The sequence below is a fragment of the Plecotus auritus genome (assembly GCF_963455305.1).
Source record: "Plecotus auritus genome assembly, chromosome: 14".
NCBI classification, from domain to species: Eukaryota; Metazoa; Chordata; class Mammalia; order Chiroptera; family Vespertilionidae; genus Plecotus; species Plecotus auritus.
The window spans coordinates 347,620-365,114 of record NC_137780.1 but is presented as its reverse complement, the minus strand read 5'-3'; the positions used below and the strand labels follow the sequence as shown (position 1 = coordinate 365,114).

The 17,495-nt window shown below is 60.4% G+C and overlaps 1 protein-coding gene across 2 annotated transcripts in view; it reads left to right on the top strand.

Annotated features, from left to right (window-relative positions):
- The window catches only part of PPP1R12B (protein phosphatase 1 regulatory subunit 12B), a 66,219-nt gene that overhangs the window by 21,684 nt on the left and 27,040 nt on the right, over positions 1-17,495 (top strand). For both annotated transcript variants that reach the window (XM_080650966.1, XM_080650965.1), the window contains exons 12-17: positions 150-275; positions 5,265-5,444; positions 15,410-15,500; positions 15,801-16,001; positions 16,360-16,528; positions 16,627-16,739. In XM_080650966.1, the coding sequence (XP_080507092.1) occupies positions 150-275; positions 5,265-5,444; positions 15,410-15,500; positions 15,801-16,001; positions 16,360-16,528; positions 16,627-16,739 (880 nt within the window). The remainder of the gene's footprint in view (positions 1-149; positions 276-5,264; positions 5,445-15,409; positions 15,501-15,800; positions 16,002-16,359; positions 16,529-16,626; positions 16,740-17,495) is intronic.

Genomic DNA, 17,495 nt, shown 5'->3' with positions numbered 1-17,495 from the left:
CGTGGCTTTTGCCCTCTGCACGGAGCACAGATGGCACGGCGACCCTGCTGCTCCCGCCGCACAGGCGCTTCAGGCCCTTCCTCGCGTGCGGGTCGCGGGCAGGAGCTGGCGGTGGGCGCCACTGTGCTCTGGCTTTCTTCCTGCGTCAGAGAATCGGCTGTAAACCTGGTGAGAAGCGGCTCATACACTCGGCAGCTGCGGAGGGACGAAGCCAAGGGGAGCGAGACGCCGCAGACCACGGCCCCGTCCACCTACGTGTCCACCTACCTGAAAAGGTACCAGGTTCGGGGGCGGGAGGCGATGGCTCCCTCTGGCCAGGGCGTGTGGGTCCTAGCTGCACATCTGTAGACCAGCACCACAGAACGAGTCCGGAAGTGAGTTACTGTAGATGCTGTGGGAGTAACATTTGACTAATTAAGACTAATTAATTGTCTTAGCTGAATTAAAGTAAGCTGATTCCAAAGTCTCACCACGGACAGGCCTGAACTCACACTCTGCCTTCTGGGTCCTGTTAAGTCGCCAGGAAGTGCCCGGAGCTCTGAGCAGGCCCGGCCGGCTGGCCCGTGTAAAACGACAGCCACGCTCATCCCCAGTTGTTTGAGGGAGGAGGGGACCTGCAGGGTGGCGAGGGTGGGGGACAGGGCAGGTTTGTTCTGCAGCAAAGACGTTTCACGTTGAAGCCTGTGAATGGAGGGACTTGAGTTGTTGTTTTCTTTTTATGACTTGAATGGCCCTCAGATCCATCAAGATGTGAGACTCGCAAGCTTGGTGCAGAGAAGGTACATGGGCTTCTCCCCTTCTCGTCTGTTTCCTTCTCTGCCATGGTTTTCTCTGCCCTGTACCAGCAGCAGCAAGCACAGCCCTTTGCCAGAGCCCTCGAGCTATAAGATGTACTTCATTCGTGTTTTACTCTGGACTTGGCTACTGACGTGGGGGAATCTGATGCTCTTGCTTACTCTGAATCTCTCTCTCTCCCACCCACACACCTCGGTTGCCTCTGCGTGCTGCGACCCTCGCCGGCCGGTGGTTTAGGTGATGGATGGGCACCCAGACGCAGGCTTTGACCTGGCACTGTGTCGGGGTCAGACTCCCGCTTGGTGGGAGAGTTGTCCGTGGGTAGTGTCAGGACAGGAGCTGCAGATGAGCAGCGCTGTTGAGACCCCTGCGAGGAGGCGCAGCCTGTGCTGGTCCCTGCGCTGCGCACAGACTCCCCGTCCCCCGCGTCCCTAGGCCGCACCCCTTTGTCTTTAAGGCGGAGGCGTCAGTCTAGCGAGACACGTCCTCCGTCATCGCTGCTCACGCTGGTCCCAGGAGACGGTTCTGAGAGAACAGTGTGGGCCCAGGGCCGAGGAAGCTGCCAGCAGGTTGTTATTCGTGGGGGGCTGGTGCTCACGATCCCGGTCCTCAGCCCAGGCTGAGTGACAGCATGGGTCTGACCAAGGTCAGAGGGCAAGTGGTGGCGGAGGAGAAAGGGTGCCTCGGGGCGGGAGGCAGCTTCCTGCCGTGAGCACGTGCTGAGAGAAGACCTAGAACGTGCTTCACATTTGGGCTGTCAAAGCTTTTCTCCTCCACCCGAAAGCCCGTTTTGGTTTTACAAAACCTTAGCATCTTTTCAAAGGGGAAGAATCTTGCACCATCTCTGTTCGAAGAGCAGGTGAGAGCAGACACGGGTCCCGGCCGTGCCGAGCTCAGCACCTTCCAGCTCGAGTCGCTCGTCTTCAGGCGGAAAGTCCTTATGGCGCAGAAAGTGCGTCTTTGTGTTCAGTAGCGTTGTTTGGTCGCCCCCTCGAGTGCCATCACTGCCACAGACAGAGGTGCTAAGGGGTGACCAGACCGGTGCCGCCATCGAGGTGGTTCTCGCTCACGCTCAGCAGAAAGAACCTGCCTGGGTCACCCACACAGGAGTTTCTAGACCAGCCGTGGGCAAACTACGGCCTGCGGGCCGGATCCGGCTGTTCTATCCGGTTCTCTTGCTCTCCCCTCCGCTCCTTTACTTTGAATTTATATTAGTTCACCCAAACACTCCATCCATGCTTTTGTTCCGGCCCTCCGGTCCAGTTTAAGAACCCATTGTGGCCCTCGAGTCAGAAAGTTTGCCCACCCCTGTTCTAGACTCACAGTTGGAACCATCCAGAGGGACCTGGCTCACAGCTTCTGGAGGCTGACCCCCTCCCGTCTGCCATCTCTGCTCCAGCTCTCCGGGAGCTCGGCCGCACTCAGCCTCTCCGAGCTGCTTCTGCAACAGGCGGACGGGGTGGGGCATGACCTGTGGTCTCGGGTGGGTGGGCATTGGGTTTTTCTAACAAAATGATTCTCTTCTGTTATTTCCCTTTCGGGCCTCACCCCACCATGTTCTCTCTCTGGCTGCACATGGCCTGTCCTCCACGCTCCTCCCTCCTTGGGTGATGGGCAGGCGCCTGCTTGCTGCCAGTGGCCAGCGCTGGCCGGTCCTTTCTCTTCCCGAGCCGTGCCTCTGTCCTGCTGGCCTCATGGTGACGGGGAGGAGGTGCTGGGCCGCGGTGGGGCGGCATGTCCTGGGGAACGCGATGTGTGTGTTTTTCAGTGCTTCCCTTGGTAGGAGTAGTGGCCCCACACGTCCTTCCTTTCAGCCAATTGCAGTTCATCTCCTGCTGCCTCGCCTGTTACCGTGGTCCTCACCTGTCGGGCAGCAGGTGGCGCCTGCCTCTCCTGGCCCCGCGCCCGGCAGTGTGGACCCTGCGCACCTGCGCCCGCCGCAGGTAAGGCTTCTGGAGCCGCTCAGTCACGTCATCACAGCGACGCCTCCGGATGCGCGAGACACGTGGGCCAGAGAGGCCTGTCCCTCAGAAGCTGCGTGAACTGCGACAGGCCCGTCACTCGGGAGGCTGCCTTTGCTGTGACGTCACCGACCAGCCAGCAGCCTGTTGAACAGTCGCCGCCGTGTGCTCTGTGCTGGGGTTCGGCACCCACGGACTGACTGCTTCCACCTCATCACCTACCAGTCGTGGCTGCAGCTAAGGGCTCCACATTGTGGTAAATCTCACGCCGAACCCCCGCGTCCTGACTCCAGTCTTAGGCGGGGCTCTCCGCGCCCCTTCCTGCAAGGCGCACACGCACCACACCGGCAGCGCTAGCTCGTGCAAAAGGCCGGCGGCTCCGAACATCCCAGCCCGCGCTGTTGCTGGAAACGCGGGAAGGGGAGGTGTGTGTGGTCTGAACTCGGTTCCGGGGGGTGGCGTCCTGGGATCTGGGTCGTCGGAGGGCAGCGGACAGGCCACTGAGAGCACAGAGGACCTCAGCGTGGCTGTGCCTGGGTCAGCCCCCGTGGTCAGGACCCTATGTGCTTCCGGTCTGGCAAAGGGACTCCTTCTGGGGTCTTGTTTCTCCAGCCGACACAGGACAAGGGGTGTTAGTGACGGCCTTGCTGCTCAGGGCATGCCGCTCGTGCGTGACGGGCACCGTCAGCGACCAGCTTCTCCCCAGAAAATAAGTGGGGCCATCCGTTTGCCAGGAGGGCGGGCTTATGATGGGTGATTCAGAACAGCACTGCGCCGTCATGGAGACGTCCAGGGGGCCGTCGTAGTGACGCGGTGTACAGGCATCGCAGGCACCGTCCTCCCGAGGAAGGAACGGGACTCGGGGGACTTGGGAGCGTGTGGATTCATACCAGGCACGTGCTGCCCTCGCTCACCCCCAGGCTCTGTTAGTGAGGGAGACAGGACAGTGGCCGGGGGCGGGGCACTAGCCCCCACAGGGACAGGCGTCACTGTCCTCTGTGAGGAGTCCTCGTTCACGAAAGGGCCTTCTCCCTTTGTAGAGGAGGAGGACCAGAGACCAAAGCCACTCGTCTGCCCGGGTCACAGCGAGGCGGGGCCGCGGGGTCTGCGCCCAGTCTGTCCACCTCGGGGTCCTGTCTGCTGTTCTGTTTGTTTCGGGAGTTCTTATCCTGGGCCCCATCCTAGGTGTCTGCACACAGTGTTTCATCGAAGCGTCACGCGACCCCTGCGTGTGGAGGTACATGACCCCCGTTTTACAGACGGCGATCAGAGGCTTACGTGGGCAGAGGTGTAGCCCAGGTGGCCCCAAGCCTCTGGTCGTCTGAGCTTGGTACCCGCTGTGAAGTTACACCGCGTTTCAGAGTGGCAGCGGGAGTTCAGTCCGCGATCAACGCGGTGGAGTCCGCGGCACCCCTGCAGCGAGGAGGCAGGGAGGCAGGCGCACAGGCGCTGACCCGAGGAGGCCTGCAGCCCAGGTTGTGGTCAGTGCGCCCCAGCCTTGCCTCGGACTTCACTAGCGCCTCCTTAGACGCCTCGAGGTCGAGGGCTGACTTGCCTCCGAGTGCTGCCTGTGTCTTCGGTCCCACCTGAGAGCTGTCTGCTCTGTCTGCGTCGGGGCGCCGTGTGAGACCGTGGGGTCTGGTTATTTGTTTGCGCTTGTTCGGATCCTGTGGCTGTTGGAAAGTGAGCCTCTGGCCGCGCATCAGCCTTCCTGTCATCGGCGGAGGTGGAAACAGCAGCCCTTAGCACGCTGGTGCTCGTGCTTTTTCAGTCTCCGTGAGAGTCCGTTTTGGGTCCGTTACCCCAGCAACAAGCTGTGATGTCACCACTGGCGGCTTTTGGGGGGAGAGCCCATGTTGGGACTCGCTCTTTGCGGGAAGCAAAGGTCGTGTTTTGTGTGAGTGACTAACCGCAGGCCTGTGCGTCTGGAGCCCTGCTCATTGGTCTGGTTCTCAGTCAGCTGTGGGCGGGCGGGCAGGCATCTGGCTACCGGGGGAAAGGCAGCTGCTGAGCTGGGGCGGAGGGTGACCGTCCTGGCCGCAGGTGGCACAGCCCACAGCGCGTCCCCGTCGGGGCGGGGGGAGCGGGGCTCGGGCAGAGGTAGCAGGCGTCTGCACAGCCGAGGGGACGTCCCCGTCCAGGCGGAGGGACGCGGGGCTGCAGGAGACAAGTGAGGGACCGCAGATCGTGTCCAGGGGCGGGGCGGCCATCTCTGCGTGCAGGGACCAAGTGGTGTGCGGGGTCATTGAAGCTCCTGCCCAGGCTCTGCTTCGCCTGCTGCCAGAGCTGATTTTTTGTTTTTAAATTTAATCTCAAGCAAAAAAAAAATTTTCATAAAACATCCCTCCTCGGCAGAGGCCGTCCGACCGAACTGCTCACACTGTCCTGAGACCGAAGGGCTCAGAGTGAAAAACCAACAGCAAGAAGCCGCTCGGCGCAGCCTGTCTCGCGCCCCGTCTCTGCTTGTGGCGCAGCGTCTGAACGTCCTCCGCTGTCCTCTGGTTTCAGGGCTCCTCACAGGCCCCTGGCCGACTCCACGGCTGAGAAGGCAGACAGCGTCTCATCGAGCACCCCTCTGTGTGTGATCACCAACCGCCCCCCACCCAGCACTGCCAACGGGGTCACCAGTGCCTCTCTGCTGTCCACGCCTGGGACGGACTCCTCCGTGGAAGCCAGGGAGAGACGGAGGTGCGTCACGGGCTGGGTTCATTGGGTTCTCCCAGGAGCGGGGAGGGGCGGGGGGCGTCTTCCCTGGTCTCACGCGTGTTTATGAAAACAGGTCTTTACATTACAGTTTGGGTCTTGGACTTGCCAGGAGATTTTTGGTGGAGATCTGCATTGTTTCTGACTATTTAAGAGAGACACCTGTTCTGTCAGGGAGACAGCTCTCCCCTTCTGTCTGTCTATCTGTCTGTCTGCCTGTGAGGTCGTGGCAGACAGTGTCCCACTCTGTGATGGAGAACCTGACCTGAGAAGGACCGGCTGCTCTGCTCAGGGTCGTCCACAGTGACCTCTGGCGGCTCAGAAGGGCAGTAAGGGCATAAAAGGCTCAGAGAAATGGAGCACGGATGTGAAGTTTTGGTTCATTGGAGAGGAATCCCAGAGCAGGGAGTGAGTGACCGCAGGGTGGTGACTGTGCTGCGTGTCAGGTTCTGCAGTGTCTCTGCCTGGAGAGTGGTCGCGCAGACACGGGGAGATGTAAGGTAGGAGGGAGCGGGGTCGGGACCCAGGGACCTGGGGCGCTGTGACCAGGAGGACAGCCAGTCTCCCCTCCAGGGAGGCGCTCCACTTGGGAGTTTCAGACCCACCTAAACCTAAACTGAGGCCACGGTTATCCCTGAATTCAGACTGGAAAACGAGGTGCATATCAGAGGAGGATTTTATTTTGTGAGTGTGTATTTGTGCAAAACAAGCCAGAGACTCTTACTGACGAGCTACAACCAGTCCAGGTGTGTGGGTGTTTATCACAGAGGCCGCTCTGAAACCGTCACGAGAAGAAATGAGAGGGATGCTACCTGAGGTGGAGAATGCTGGGGGCCAGGGGACAGTGCCTGAGAGGCAGTGCTCAGGGCGAGACCAGGGGAGAGGCGGGACCAGCATCCAGGCAGAAGGTACGGGAGCACCGGGCGGCGGGAAGGAAGGGAAAGCCTGGAGCGCGGGGACAGGCAGGGAGCGGACCGGGCAGCCGGCTCACAGCCAGCTCCATCGGGGCGCCCGGAGGCACCGTGCTGACAGCTTTATAGACACCGTTCACCTACCATACGGTTTACCCCTTACGTGCACAGCTCGGTGGTTTCCAGCGTGTGCACGGATCTGTGCCGCCGCCACCAGTCAGTGTTAGAACACGCTCGTTCCAGAAAGAAACCCAGGCCTCAGCTCTCACCCCTCACCCCACCTAACGAGACGGAGCAGAGGCGCCTGGAGCAGAGGCGCCTGGAGCGGCAGCTCCCCGTTCCAGTGAGTGATGCTGGGAGGCGGGTCTAGGAACAGGAAGTTCAGGGGCCGCGCTCAGGACACCTGAGCTGGAAGAGGGGAGGCCAGGTAGTGTTTCTGAAAGGCCTGTGTGAAATAGATTAGATGAAGGAAGAAGCATCTTTGCGGCCAGATAAACGTGTGAAAGTCGGTCACACAGGTTCAACAGGCGACTCGGCTGCCCATCGGTCCTCTTGGTGTGGAAGGGGGTGCGGGGGCAGAATTTGCAGCGTTTTCCGAGTTCCTGCGTCTGTGGAGTCGTTCTGTTTTGTCACGGACACCAAGGCCAGGTCCCACTGGGTGTGCGCTGGAGGCTACAGCGAGCAAGGCGGGAACTGAACTTCTCTCCAGCTGCGGGGACCGGGTGTGTCGGCTCGGATGAGTTCATCCAATCAGACATACCATTTAAGCTGTTACAGAATTAAAGCTGTTTACGTTCTCCCTCTAGGCAAACACGAAAGGGGGAGAATCACATGTTTTGAAAACAACTAACTTTTCCTTCTGAAAGAGCTGGCGGTGCCGTCTGGGGAAGCTCGCGCTGGGGGTTGTGGCGAGGCCTGGTGTGCAGGTCGCCTGGGGAGCATCCGTGGCCTTTGGGGTAAACTGGGCTTTAAAACTGGCCTGGCCTCGGAGGGGATCCCCGAGCAGGCGGGCTGGACGGGTCTGACGTGACCTGCACACCTGGCTCCTCCGAGAACCTGTTCTCACGGCCGCCTCCCGGGGCACCCTGTTCTTTCCCGAGGGGGGAGCTGCAGCTGGGCCACGAATGGGCAGAGCCAGGGCCCAGGGATGCCTGGGACACCACAGGGCAAGCAAGGGAATGGCCGCCCTGGGCTGTTCGGGGGATGCGGGCCACGGTTTTCTTCTTTCTTCCTCCTGCGTTCCCCAAGTTGCAGCGTGATAAAGTATGACCGCCGTGACGGGGCGGGGGCAGAAGGAGTTGCGAACAACGCACTCCAGGGACAAGTCTCTCGTGACGCTGAGTCTGTGAGCGACCGTCAGCCTGAGGAGTAAACAGTCCTTCCAGATGCGAGGTTTGCAGGATTCTGGGTCATTCCTGATTGTGCCGCAGAAGCTCAGGGCAGGGCTTGCACCACAGTTCTTCTCTCAAGAAGGCGCGGTCTTGGATTTACAAAGTTCCTTTTTCACCCTGAACAGCTCGCGTGGGCTCCTGCATCCTCGTCACGTTAGGTGGACATGCTGAGGCCCTGAGGGGCGTGATGGCCCTTGTCACACCTGGAGTCAGGCACCCACACCTCTTCCTCCTCACGGAGCTCACCAGCCATTCCCTCCTCGAGATTTAAGGATGAAGGTTTGGGTTGGGGCCATCGGTCTGAGGCTGCAGCCAGGCGTGCAGCACCCCTTCCTCCCTCAGGCGCTGAAATTCCTGCCACGCACCCTGTCCCGGGGTCCCCGGAGCAGCGGCCGTCTGAGAGGGGGGGCCCTCTGAGAGGGCGGGCGGGCGGGCACTGGCAGAGCCTGTGGGGACGCAGCCAGGTGGCAGCTGTCCCAGGGGACTGGACTCATTTTCCAAAGCTCCAAGTTTTCCTTAGCAACAAAGCGTCAACAGCCCTGGGCTAATATTAGACTCCGAGTGCCGGCCTCTGACCCTCACCCGCTGCTGCTCTGCAGCGCCCCCGCCCCCGCCTTCCGCCCTCCCTGAGTCTTCTCTCTTCCTTTTTATGGGTGCCCTTCCCTTTCTTCATAGAAACGGCTCACCGTGTTTCTGCACAAGAAGGTGAATGGTTTTTCTTGCCCCAAACAGCCCCCCTGCGACTCCGCTCTGCTGGGGAGGAGACGGCCAGGCCTGGCTTGAGTCCCACACGCCACGTAGCGACCTCCTTGGAGCCAGGGGTCTTCTAAGCCACATGCTTATTCCCGCTGGTGTGACGCTGCCAGCAAAGTGACGGCCTCGTCCTGGGAAGGCTGGCAATGTAAACCGTGAAACACTGAGTCATGGTTTTTAAAAGCATTTGACTCATCTCTGTCTCCAGGCTAAAGACAGGCAGTTGTCAACTCATAAAGGGCTCCAAAGAGAGGCCTCCAGCCCAGCCCGGCAATTATTGTTGCAAATGAGCCTTTTCTCGCCCTGAGAGACTCGCCAAGGCCTCGCTGACAGGAGCCGTCCGTCTTCCTGCGCGGAGGTTGCACGGGACGGGGTGGGAGTCAGCAGCCATCGGTGCGTTTTCTGCCGTGTTCCCCTCCTGGGGTCTGGGTGTCATGTGACTCGTCACCAGGGGCCTAGAGGGTGTAGAGGGTGCATGCGGTTCCTGTGGGGGTGCCTGGGATCTGCTGTCATGTCGCCATGCACTCGCGCGCCCAGCGTTGGTGCCAGTGCCCCATCTCAGGGAGGCTGTGGCTGCCCTCCCTGCGTGCCTGTGGCCACACGGAACAGAACGTGCCCAGATAAGTCACCGTCAGGTGAGGTGACGAGGGCGCTGTGCGCTGTGGGCCGGGGACAGTGACGCTGCGGGCCTGGGTCTCAGGCAGGCGGCGGAGCGACGGCTGGTGCATCAGGGGGAAGAACCCGTTTAAAATGGACTGTGTGACGATGGCGTCACCATGCGCTTTACTAAACAGACCGCTGAGTGTGTGCTCCCGTGGTGTATGGATGCTTCTCGGTAAAGCGGTTGGTGACTCTGGTGCCCGGGACCCAGCAGAAAAGGCCGGGGCGATGCCAGCTGGGTCACCACAGTGAGGTGCAAGGTCTTGACTAAAAGCCTGTTATCTTTCCCCGATTTCTGTTGCTCAGCACAGCTATTGAGACAGGACTCACTTCACTTCCCCAACACGGTGCATTCACCACACAGGTCCTCCCACCAGCCCACATTCAGGCGTGGGGGCTTACAAGTGGCCCCACATAGGACTCCCATGTCCAGAGGGAGGCCAGGCCCGTGTCTGGCTCTGTCCCCGCTCCCAGCACCTCAGGGAGCCAGCAGTCACCTGACCCCGCTGCTCGGGGTCCTTATCAGGCCCTGTCCGTGGTTAGTCTCCTTCTGATAAGGCGCTTCTTTTTTCAGAGTGTGAGTGCGGCAGCACCGGGAGGGACCAGAGCTGTGTGCCCTCACTCAGCCCCCCGCCCAGTCGGGTTCCCCGTGTAGCACAGGCAGTCGCTGTGACAGCCCCTTGAAGCAGGCTGTGCTTCCTGGGGAGGGACAGCCAGGGTGGCCCGTTTGCTGACCGGGCTCTGGGGGAGCTGCTGCCCAGGTGCAGCCAAGGAAGGAGCCCGCCTCCAGCCGCGGGGCTGGGCTCCTGGTTGTAAGGAACCTGAGGGCAGGGGGTGGCCTCTGTGCTCCGGGGAGGAACTGGGGCGCCTTGCTTGGAGCGTCAACATCCAGGTACTGTTTCTGCTCAGTTCTTGGTTCTTCCTGTGGTCCTTCGGGAAGCGGTTTGGTTGCAGATGTGTGGCGGGGGAGGGCGGGGGGATGCGTCTGGGGAGGGGAAGGGGAGCAGGGGCAAGAGCAGGTCGCCAGCCAGAATAGTGTGGAGCTGCTCCGGAGCCTGTAATGCCCCTGACGAACCTGACCGTGAGCCCTGACTGGAGCGCCCCAGGGGTCAGGGCCTCAGGGCTTCTCTGTAGGAGGAAAGAGGGTCGGTCATGTGGCCGTACGTTGATGGCAGGACACGGGCGGCTGTATTCCCTGCTCTTTATGTTACGTGATGATGTGTGTGCTAAGTAAGTGAAGGTGCTTGGGGCAGGAGGTCACTGGATAGCCCGGGCAAGACGGAGACGCTGGTGCAGGAGGAGGAAGGCGGCTCCGGGTGCGGCTGGGAGCTGTCAGCGAGAGGCTGGCGCTGGGTCTGGGTGCAAGCTGTCTGCTTACCGCAAGACTACCGTACAGGACAGTGGAGGTGAGCGTCCCTGTGCGTGTGAGATGGACGCCTTCTGACTGGTGTTGGGTGCTCCAAGGACGAGTTTCCAGGCAGAATTCACAGTCCTGCTGGGTCATCCCAGCCCCACGGCCATGCTGTGTCTCCCGTGTCTGCAGCTGTGCACCAGGGAGAAAGCCTGGGCATGGTTACGGCGGACTCTGGCCACGCCGAGGCCTGTCACCCCTCTGCTGAGCACGGTCCTGTGCACACGAGACCCCTGCACCCGCCCCACTGCACCAGGGCGCCCCTGGGGCTGTTGCTGCTCTGATCTTGGGTGGGTGACTAATCCACATGGAAGCTCCTGGCGGGTGCTCTTTCATTGGGTTTCTTCCACGGTGGAGCCTACACAAGGCAGGCTTGAATAGAAGTTGCTGAGGGCAGTGGTCTCTCGTGTGCAGTGCCCGCCGTGTTCAGCAGATGGCAGCAGAGGTGCGTCGGTGGGGCGAGGTATTCGGGCAGAGCCAAGGTCCCTCCTGGGGGGGCCCTTTGTGGAATGGCCCTTGGGCGCTTCTTCATGTGACAGCTGCCGAGGTATAAGCACCTGGGCTGCCAGGCATTCTGGGGCCTTGTGACCCCTTCTCCAGCCACTTTGTCCTTCCCGTTCGTGTCCCTTCAGCTTTTTTCTTCTGTGAACCCCTTCCGTGTGGGTCCCAGGCCTCCCCCGTCTTCACAGGCCCTTCCCCCCACAGGTGTCCGTGTCCTCGGTCCCTGTCTCCGCTACTTGGAGCTTGGCTGCTGGGAGCTCCGGCCACAGCCACTTCTGGGCACTATTTTCCTTCCCTCGTTTCCTCATCCAAAAAGGGCAAGTTGGCTGTGTGTAAATTACACCCCAGGAAACCTTGACTTAGAACGCACCCGCTGCTGAGTCTTAATTACAGGAATGTGAGTCACCTGGGGTGGGGCGTGGACCGGAGAGAATAAGCTGTTTCATAGTCCTTCTCGGAAGGGCGAGGTGGCCCTCCCTCCCAGCCAGGCCAGGACCCTGAGACAGCAGTCTGGGACCTAGCGCTGCTCTGGGGAGAGGTCGGTTGTCACCTGACTGCAGAGGAGGTGAGTGTTCAGCACCGGCTCCCCCAGGTCTGGGCGTTTCTTACCCCTGCGTGTGCCCTCTTCACAGCGGCCTTTTCCCTGGGTTCCTCCCTTAGCGCTGAGCACAGCCTCAGTGGCTCACCAGCTAGGATACAGTGTATCCTCCCTTAGCGCTGAGCACAGCCTCAGTGGCTCACCAACTAGGATACAGTGTATCCTCCCTTAGGGCTGCGCACAGCCTGCAGGCTCACCAGCTAGGATACAGTGTATCCTCCCTTAGGGCTGCGCACAGCCTGCAGGCTCACCAGCTAGGATACAGTGTATCCTCCCTTAGCGCTGAGCACAGCCTCAGCGGCTCACCAACTAGGATACAGTTATGTCTCATGTATCTCATACTGTTTGGTCAGTGCTCTGTCATTAACATCATTTGTTACAGTTAAAAGTTTTAGCTGCACAAGGTCCAGCCTAAGTTAAAAGTTGTCCAAGGAAGCAAACAAGTGCCTGCCCCCCGACCCCCCGCGGGGCCTGTGGGGGCCAGTCCCGTTCTTTCCAGGCACGTGACCCTGGACAGTGTCAGTGTTTGCGAATCTAAGGAAGACGAAGTCGTCCCTCCTGTCTTAGTTTGCATTTCGTGATTATTAGTGGAAATAAACGTTTTCTCTTACGTTTATAGGCTTTTGGAGTTTCCTCTTTTGTAAATTTCCTGATTGTGCTTTGCTGATTTTTTTCAGTTGGATTTTTGCTCTTTTTTAAATTGCTGTAAGTTCTTTACATATTCAAGTTACTAATATTTCCCAACATGTGTATCTTTTGCTTTCATTTTGTCTTGTAATGTCTATATAGTATTCTATAATGGATCTTCCATCTATATTTAACTATTCTCCGTACTGTTTGAGATTTGGGTTATTTCCAGGACTTTGCTGTTTTTAAAAAACAAACAAACAAAAAAACCCAGCGCTGGTGCTGAGTCTGACCTGGCCTGGCAGTGGTCAGTGATCAGTGCAGGGCAGTTGGCTGGTCCAGCTGGTCCAGCCTGTGGGGGTGGAATTAATCAGCTCTCGCTGGCCATTTGGGGCTGGAGTCTGCCATTGCTGGTCTGGAACATCCCGCTGACCCCTGAACTAACTGTACGGTGACCTACATAACGAAAACCGTGCCGTTGGTGGCAGTGGCTTTGGCACTTGGGGCTGGAGTGTTTCAATGGAGCAAACGTTCGGAAGTACTGAACACAAATTCGGGGTGACATAGTACTTTCTAGGTAGGTCACAGACGTGCCAGACTCCCGCAGTCTGTAAAGAACAGTGTCCTCTGAGCCGTGGCGTGGTGCTGCTGAGCCTAGAGCAGGGTCCGCAGGCTTTCTCCGAAGGGCCACGTGGATTCAGCTGCTGCAGCTCTGTGACCACGGGTACTCGCCCTTTGGTTTATGTATCGATAGGAGCTGTGGAGCAGCCTGCACAGCCTAAAATATTGACTCTCTGCGATGTTCCTTTCCGATCCGTCCCTTCACCACTGTCAGTCGCTCGCGAGGCAGGTTTGTCCCCATGGCCCACGGGGACAGGCAGCCCTGAGGGTCACCCAAGGGCAGGTGAAACCGTGTCCAGGACTCCTCCCCGAGCTGCATCCCGCATCTTCCTCCCTGCGCACCCCGCCCTCCCCGTGAGACGGGAGTATTGATCCGACAGTGATGAACTAGCATCTCATGCAGTGTTTGGGAACTGTTACAGGCACTGGCTCTGCTGAGCCCAGGACCTGCCTTCCTGCCCCCCCCTCCCTTCTCCTGCTCCTCCTGCTCTGTGGCAGCTTCGCACTCACGGGCCTGGCCTCTGGCTGGGTGGCAGCCGCCAGCATTCGGGTACCCAGGGAGTGGGCGCTGAGGCTGCGCCTTCCCCGCAGCCACACACCTCTCTGGCCATCCACCCCCACACGTCTTTGACCTTCCGCCGCAATGCAGGCCTGCGCAAGGAGGTACAGTCTGTGGTCTCAGGGCTGTCGTGGTCAAGGGCGGAGGGAAGTGGGGACCCAGGGGAGGTCGAGGGCGGAGGGAAGTGGGGACCCAGGGGTGGTCGAGGGCGGAGGGAAGTGGGGACCCAGGGGAGGTCGAGGGCGGAGGGAAGTGGGGACCCAGGGGTGGTCGAGGGCGGAGGGAGTGGGGACCCAGGGGAGGCAGCTGGTGCTGCCCCTGTAAGTGTCTCAGGTGGGAGCCAGCACCACCTCCTGCAACCTGTAAAAGGGCAGGCTCGCCTCCAAGGAGCATGGAGCGGGGAGGCTTTATCCTGGGGAGAGTCACGTCAGCTGCTTCTCAGCGTCACTGGTAGGCTGCCTGCCATGTGGTTCGTGGGAGACGAGGTGGGTCTGGGGTGCGGGTCGTTTAAGTGGGTTCTCGGGCTGTGCCGTCCAGTGTGGGAGCCGTAGCCATGTGGAGCTGTTGAGGCTTGAATTAATTTAAAATCAAGCTTCTCCGTCACACCGGCTGCATGTGAGTCCTCGCTGGCCACCATGACAGTGACCGTCGCGCTGGACGGCCGGTGCCAGGCCTGCTGGAGTGTGTCTCCCGGAGGACCGGCTGCCGAGTGTGGTGAGCAGCCTCCGTGGAGGACAAGCCGATGGTCCAGAACCCACAGGCCTGGGCCTCACTGCAGTTAACACCCTCGCAACACGGGGCAGACGCTCCCCTTCTGTGGAGACGCTTAGGATCTGCTGGCCTCAGCGCCTTCCCATACTCCGTGCAGCCACCCCGTGTGCTGCACCAGGACTTGCTGCGGTGAGAGCTGGACGTCTGGACCTTTTGACCCCCTGCACCCACATTGCCCACTCACCACCCTGCCCCGGCACCACCACTCTGTTCTCTGTCCCTGAGCTTGGGGTTTTCGGTTCCGTGTGAAAGTGAGGTACGCGACTGGTCTCTGTCTGACTTGTTTCACTTACAGTAGCTGATGCCCTCAGGTCCCTCCTTGTTGTTGCAAATGGCAGGGCTTCCTCGTCGTCACGGCTGAGCAGTGTCTCACTGTGTATGAGCCACATCTTCAGTGTTCTTGTTTCCTTCGGATAAATGCCTGGAAGTGGGGTTGCGGGGTCCAGAGGCAGTTCTGTTTTTAATTGTTTGAGGAAACTCCGATTTGTTCCATAGAGGCTGCCCCAGGCTGCATTCCCACCAGCACTCAGGGGCCCCCTTCATCCACATCATCGCCAGCACTTGTGGCTGTTGATTTACTGATGACACCGTTCTGGCAGGCGTGAGGTGGCCCCTCACTGTGGTTTCGATTGGCATGTATTTCCCTGATGGTGAGGGGCCTTTAGCACCGTACCTGTGGGCACCTGTACGTCTTCTTTGGATACAGGTCTATTCAAACCCTCTGCCCATTGTGTGATCAGATCCCCCAATAGAAATGTGAATAGGCCTGAGTGTTCTGTCTGAAACGGAGCCCCTGTTTCAGACCTTTCCAGATGCTTCGCTGGTGAGCGCTCAGTGACTTAGGAGGACAGACCCCAGTCTGACGCGCTCACAGAAATAGGCAAGGAGACCCTCCTCTCAGCTCGCCCGCCGTCGCTCCAGAGCTGGCCGTCACGGGAGTTCCTGCAGTCTCTCACGGGAGGGAGGGAGAGCCCTGAGCGAACAAGACGGGTCTGTGTGAACGATGAGCGTGTCCCAAGGACTCAGCGCTGCTTTGTTGTCCAGTTTTCCCACGGCCTCTGCTGGCTTCCGCCTTCGCTCTTCGCAGGTGGGAGCCACGTGAGGGTGCGGACACCTCGTCTTCCTCACTGTGTCCCTCCCTCCGCAGGTCGTATCTGACTCCCGTCCGTGATGAGGAGGCCGAGTCTCTGCGGAAAGCACGCTCCAGGCAAGCCCGGCAGACCCGGAGGTCGACACAGGTGGGCGTGGCCTCCTTTCTGTCCTTTGTCCTTTCCTGTCCATGGACGACACGACGTCCCGCACTGGGGACTGGCGAGCGTAGGGCTGTCACTGACCCCTGCAGCGCTGCTACCTGGCGATGAGGAGCAGCAAGGCTCGGCTGTCCTCAGGGACAGGGCTAGAAAGCCAGAGGCCCCGCCCCAGCTCTGCACACTCTGGCCGTGTTGCTGGAAATGGCCCTGTGCTGAGGGCCTCATTTGGAGCTGGGATGTGGGGTCCTGGTCAGGCTGGCCCCTCTCTGACCTGTCCGCTCTCCCCAGGGAGTGACTTTGACAGACCTACAGGAGGCAGAAAGGACCTTCAGCCGGTCTCGGGCCGAGCGGCAGGCTCAGGACCAGCCTGGCCAGAAGCTGGGTACCGAAGGGCTGGAGGGCCGCTCCGAGAGGCATGAGACGTCCACAGTCCCCGCCAAGGACACCGGGGAGGGCCGCCAGCCCTGGGGCCGGGGTCAGGAGGAAGAGGTGAGCTCGTGAGGCCTCAGGCCTGTGCTGGGTGAGTGGGTGGGGTCTCCTCCTAAGCTCGGCTGCTGCTCCGAAGGCAGATGCTGTTTTCCTACGTGGTCCTCTCAGAGCCCTTGTCCTGAGGCCCTTGTCCTCCTATTTCATTCCAAAGTTGGGGGTTTTCTCCAGCGTCAGGGCTGCCTGTGCCCTCGGCCAGGCCATCACCTTCTCCTTTCTGGCTAATCAACTAGCTTTGGCTACTTCCTGAACATCTACTACTGGTGACCCTCTTGGTGTAGAAAAGCCCCTCTCAGCAAGCCCGCGGTGCACGCCCTTTGGTGGGGCTGGACTCTAACGTCTCCCTGTGGCTGGCCCCCAGCCCGTGTGCCGTCGCCTGAGGGGTGCAGCTCAGCCAGACAAGCCCACCACCGCCGTGTTCCCAACCACCTCGAGACCCGCCCTCTATACCAGCTCCCACCTGCTGCGGACGAGCGGACCGGCAGCCCCCGACGCTGAGAGCTCAGAGGCCAAGGATATGGACAGAGACGGTGCGTAGAGCTCCCGGAAATGCAGCCTCCGGGGAGTTTCCAGACAGCGTCCTCGGGCCGCACCCTGGTCCTGGTGCTCAGTCCTCTCTCCCCCGCAGAGAGTGAAGAGGCAGGTGTGGACGACCCGTGTGCTGGTGGGCTATCCGTCCGCGAGCGGAGGCGGCCCCGGGAGCGGCGGAGGGGCACAGGCATCAGCTTCTGGACGAAGGACGTAAGTCGACGGTCTGCTGGCACCTGTCCCAGCACCTGGTCGCCCTCCGTGCTGAGGTCAGAGGCCCACCCGTGGCCCAAAGGTGCCGGTGGCAGGGAGTGTCTGTGGGAACTCGTGTGGGACTCGTTAGGGTGTTCCTGGGGGCCCAGTGCCGGGGGGCGGCGCCAGCACATAGTAGGTACTCGGTCACGACGGGCGGTGCGTGGAAGCGGCTGTTTGCAGCCTGGAAGCTGGCCCGGTTCTCAGCGCCCTCCCTGTCCCAGAGCCGCGCTGCCCGCACCTCCTCGCAGGGACGGCGGTGAGAGCTCGGGCACCGCGGGAAGCAGGCAGCCCCTCCTGCTCAGCCTCGCTCTTCTGGAGGAAAAGGACGGGCTCGTAAAGAACATGTTGAGGAAGGAAAACTATACAGGGCAGGCTGAGTCTGGCATCGCACCAAGGCAGGCGCCCCGTGCCGCCGGCTGCAGACCCGTCTGGAGCTGGAAGTCCCCCCCCCTCGCCCCTCCCCGCCCCATCACTCAGACCCCTGGTTCCCAAACGACCCCTTTGAAATGAGCTGAGCCGTTGGGTGGGGGAGAAAGGACAGTGTCATCTGTGGAGCTGTGCCCTAGGGAGATGCTCACAGCCGGGGGCCGTCGGCTGACGGTCGACAGAGGGGAGATGAGCTCTGTGGCAGCAGGACGTCCGGGCTGTCTGCACCCCCAGGCGTGTGTCAGGGGTCACTGACGGCTGACCCTCCTGCTCTCAAGGCGTCTGTGA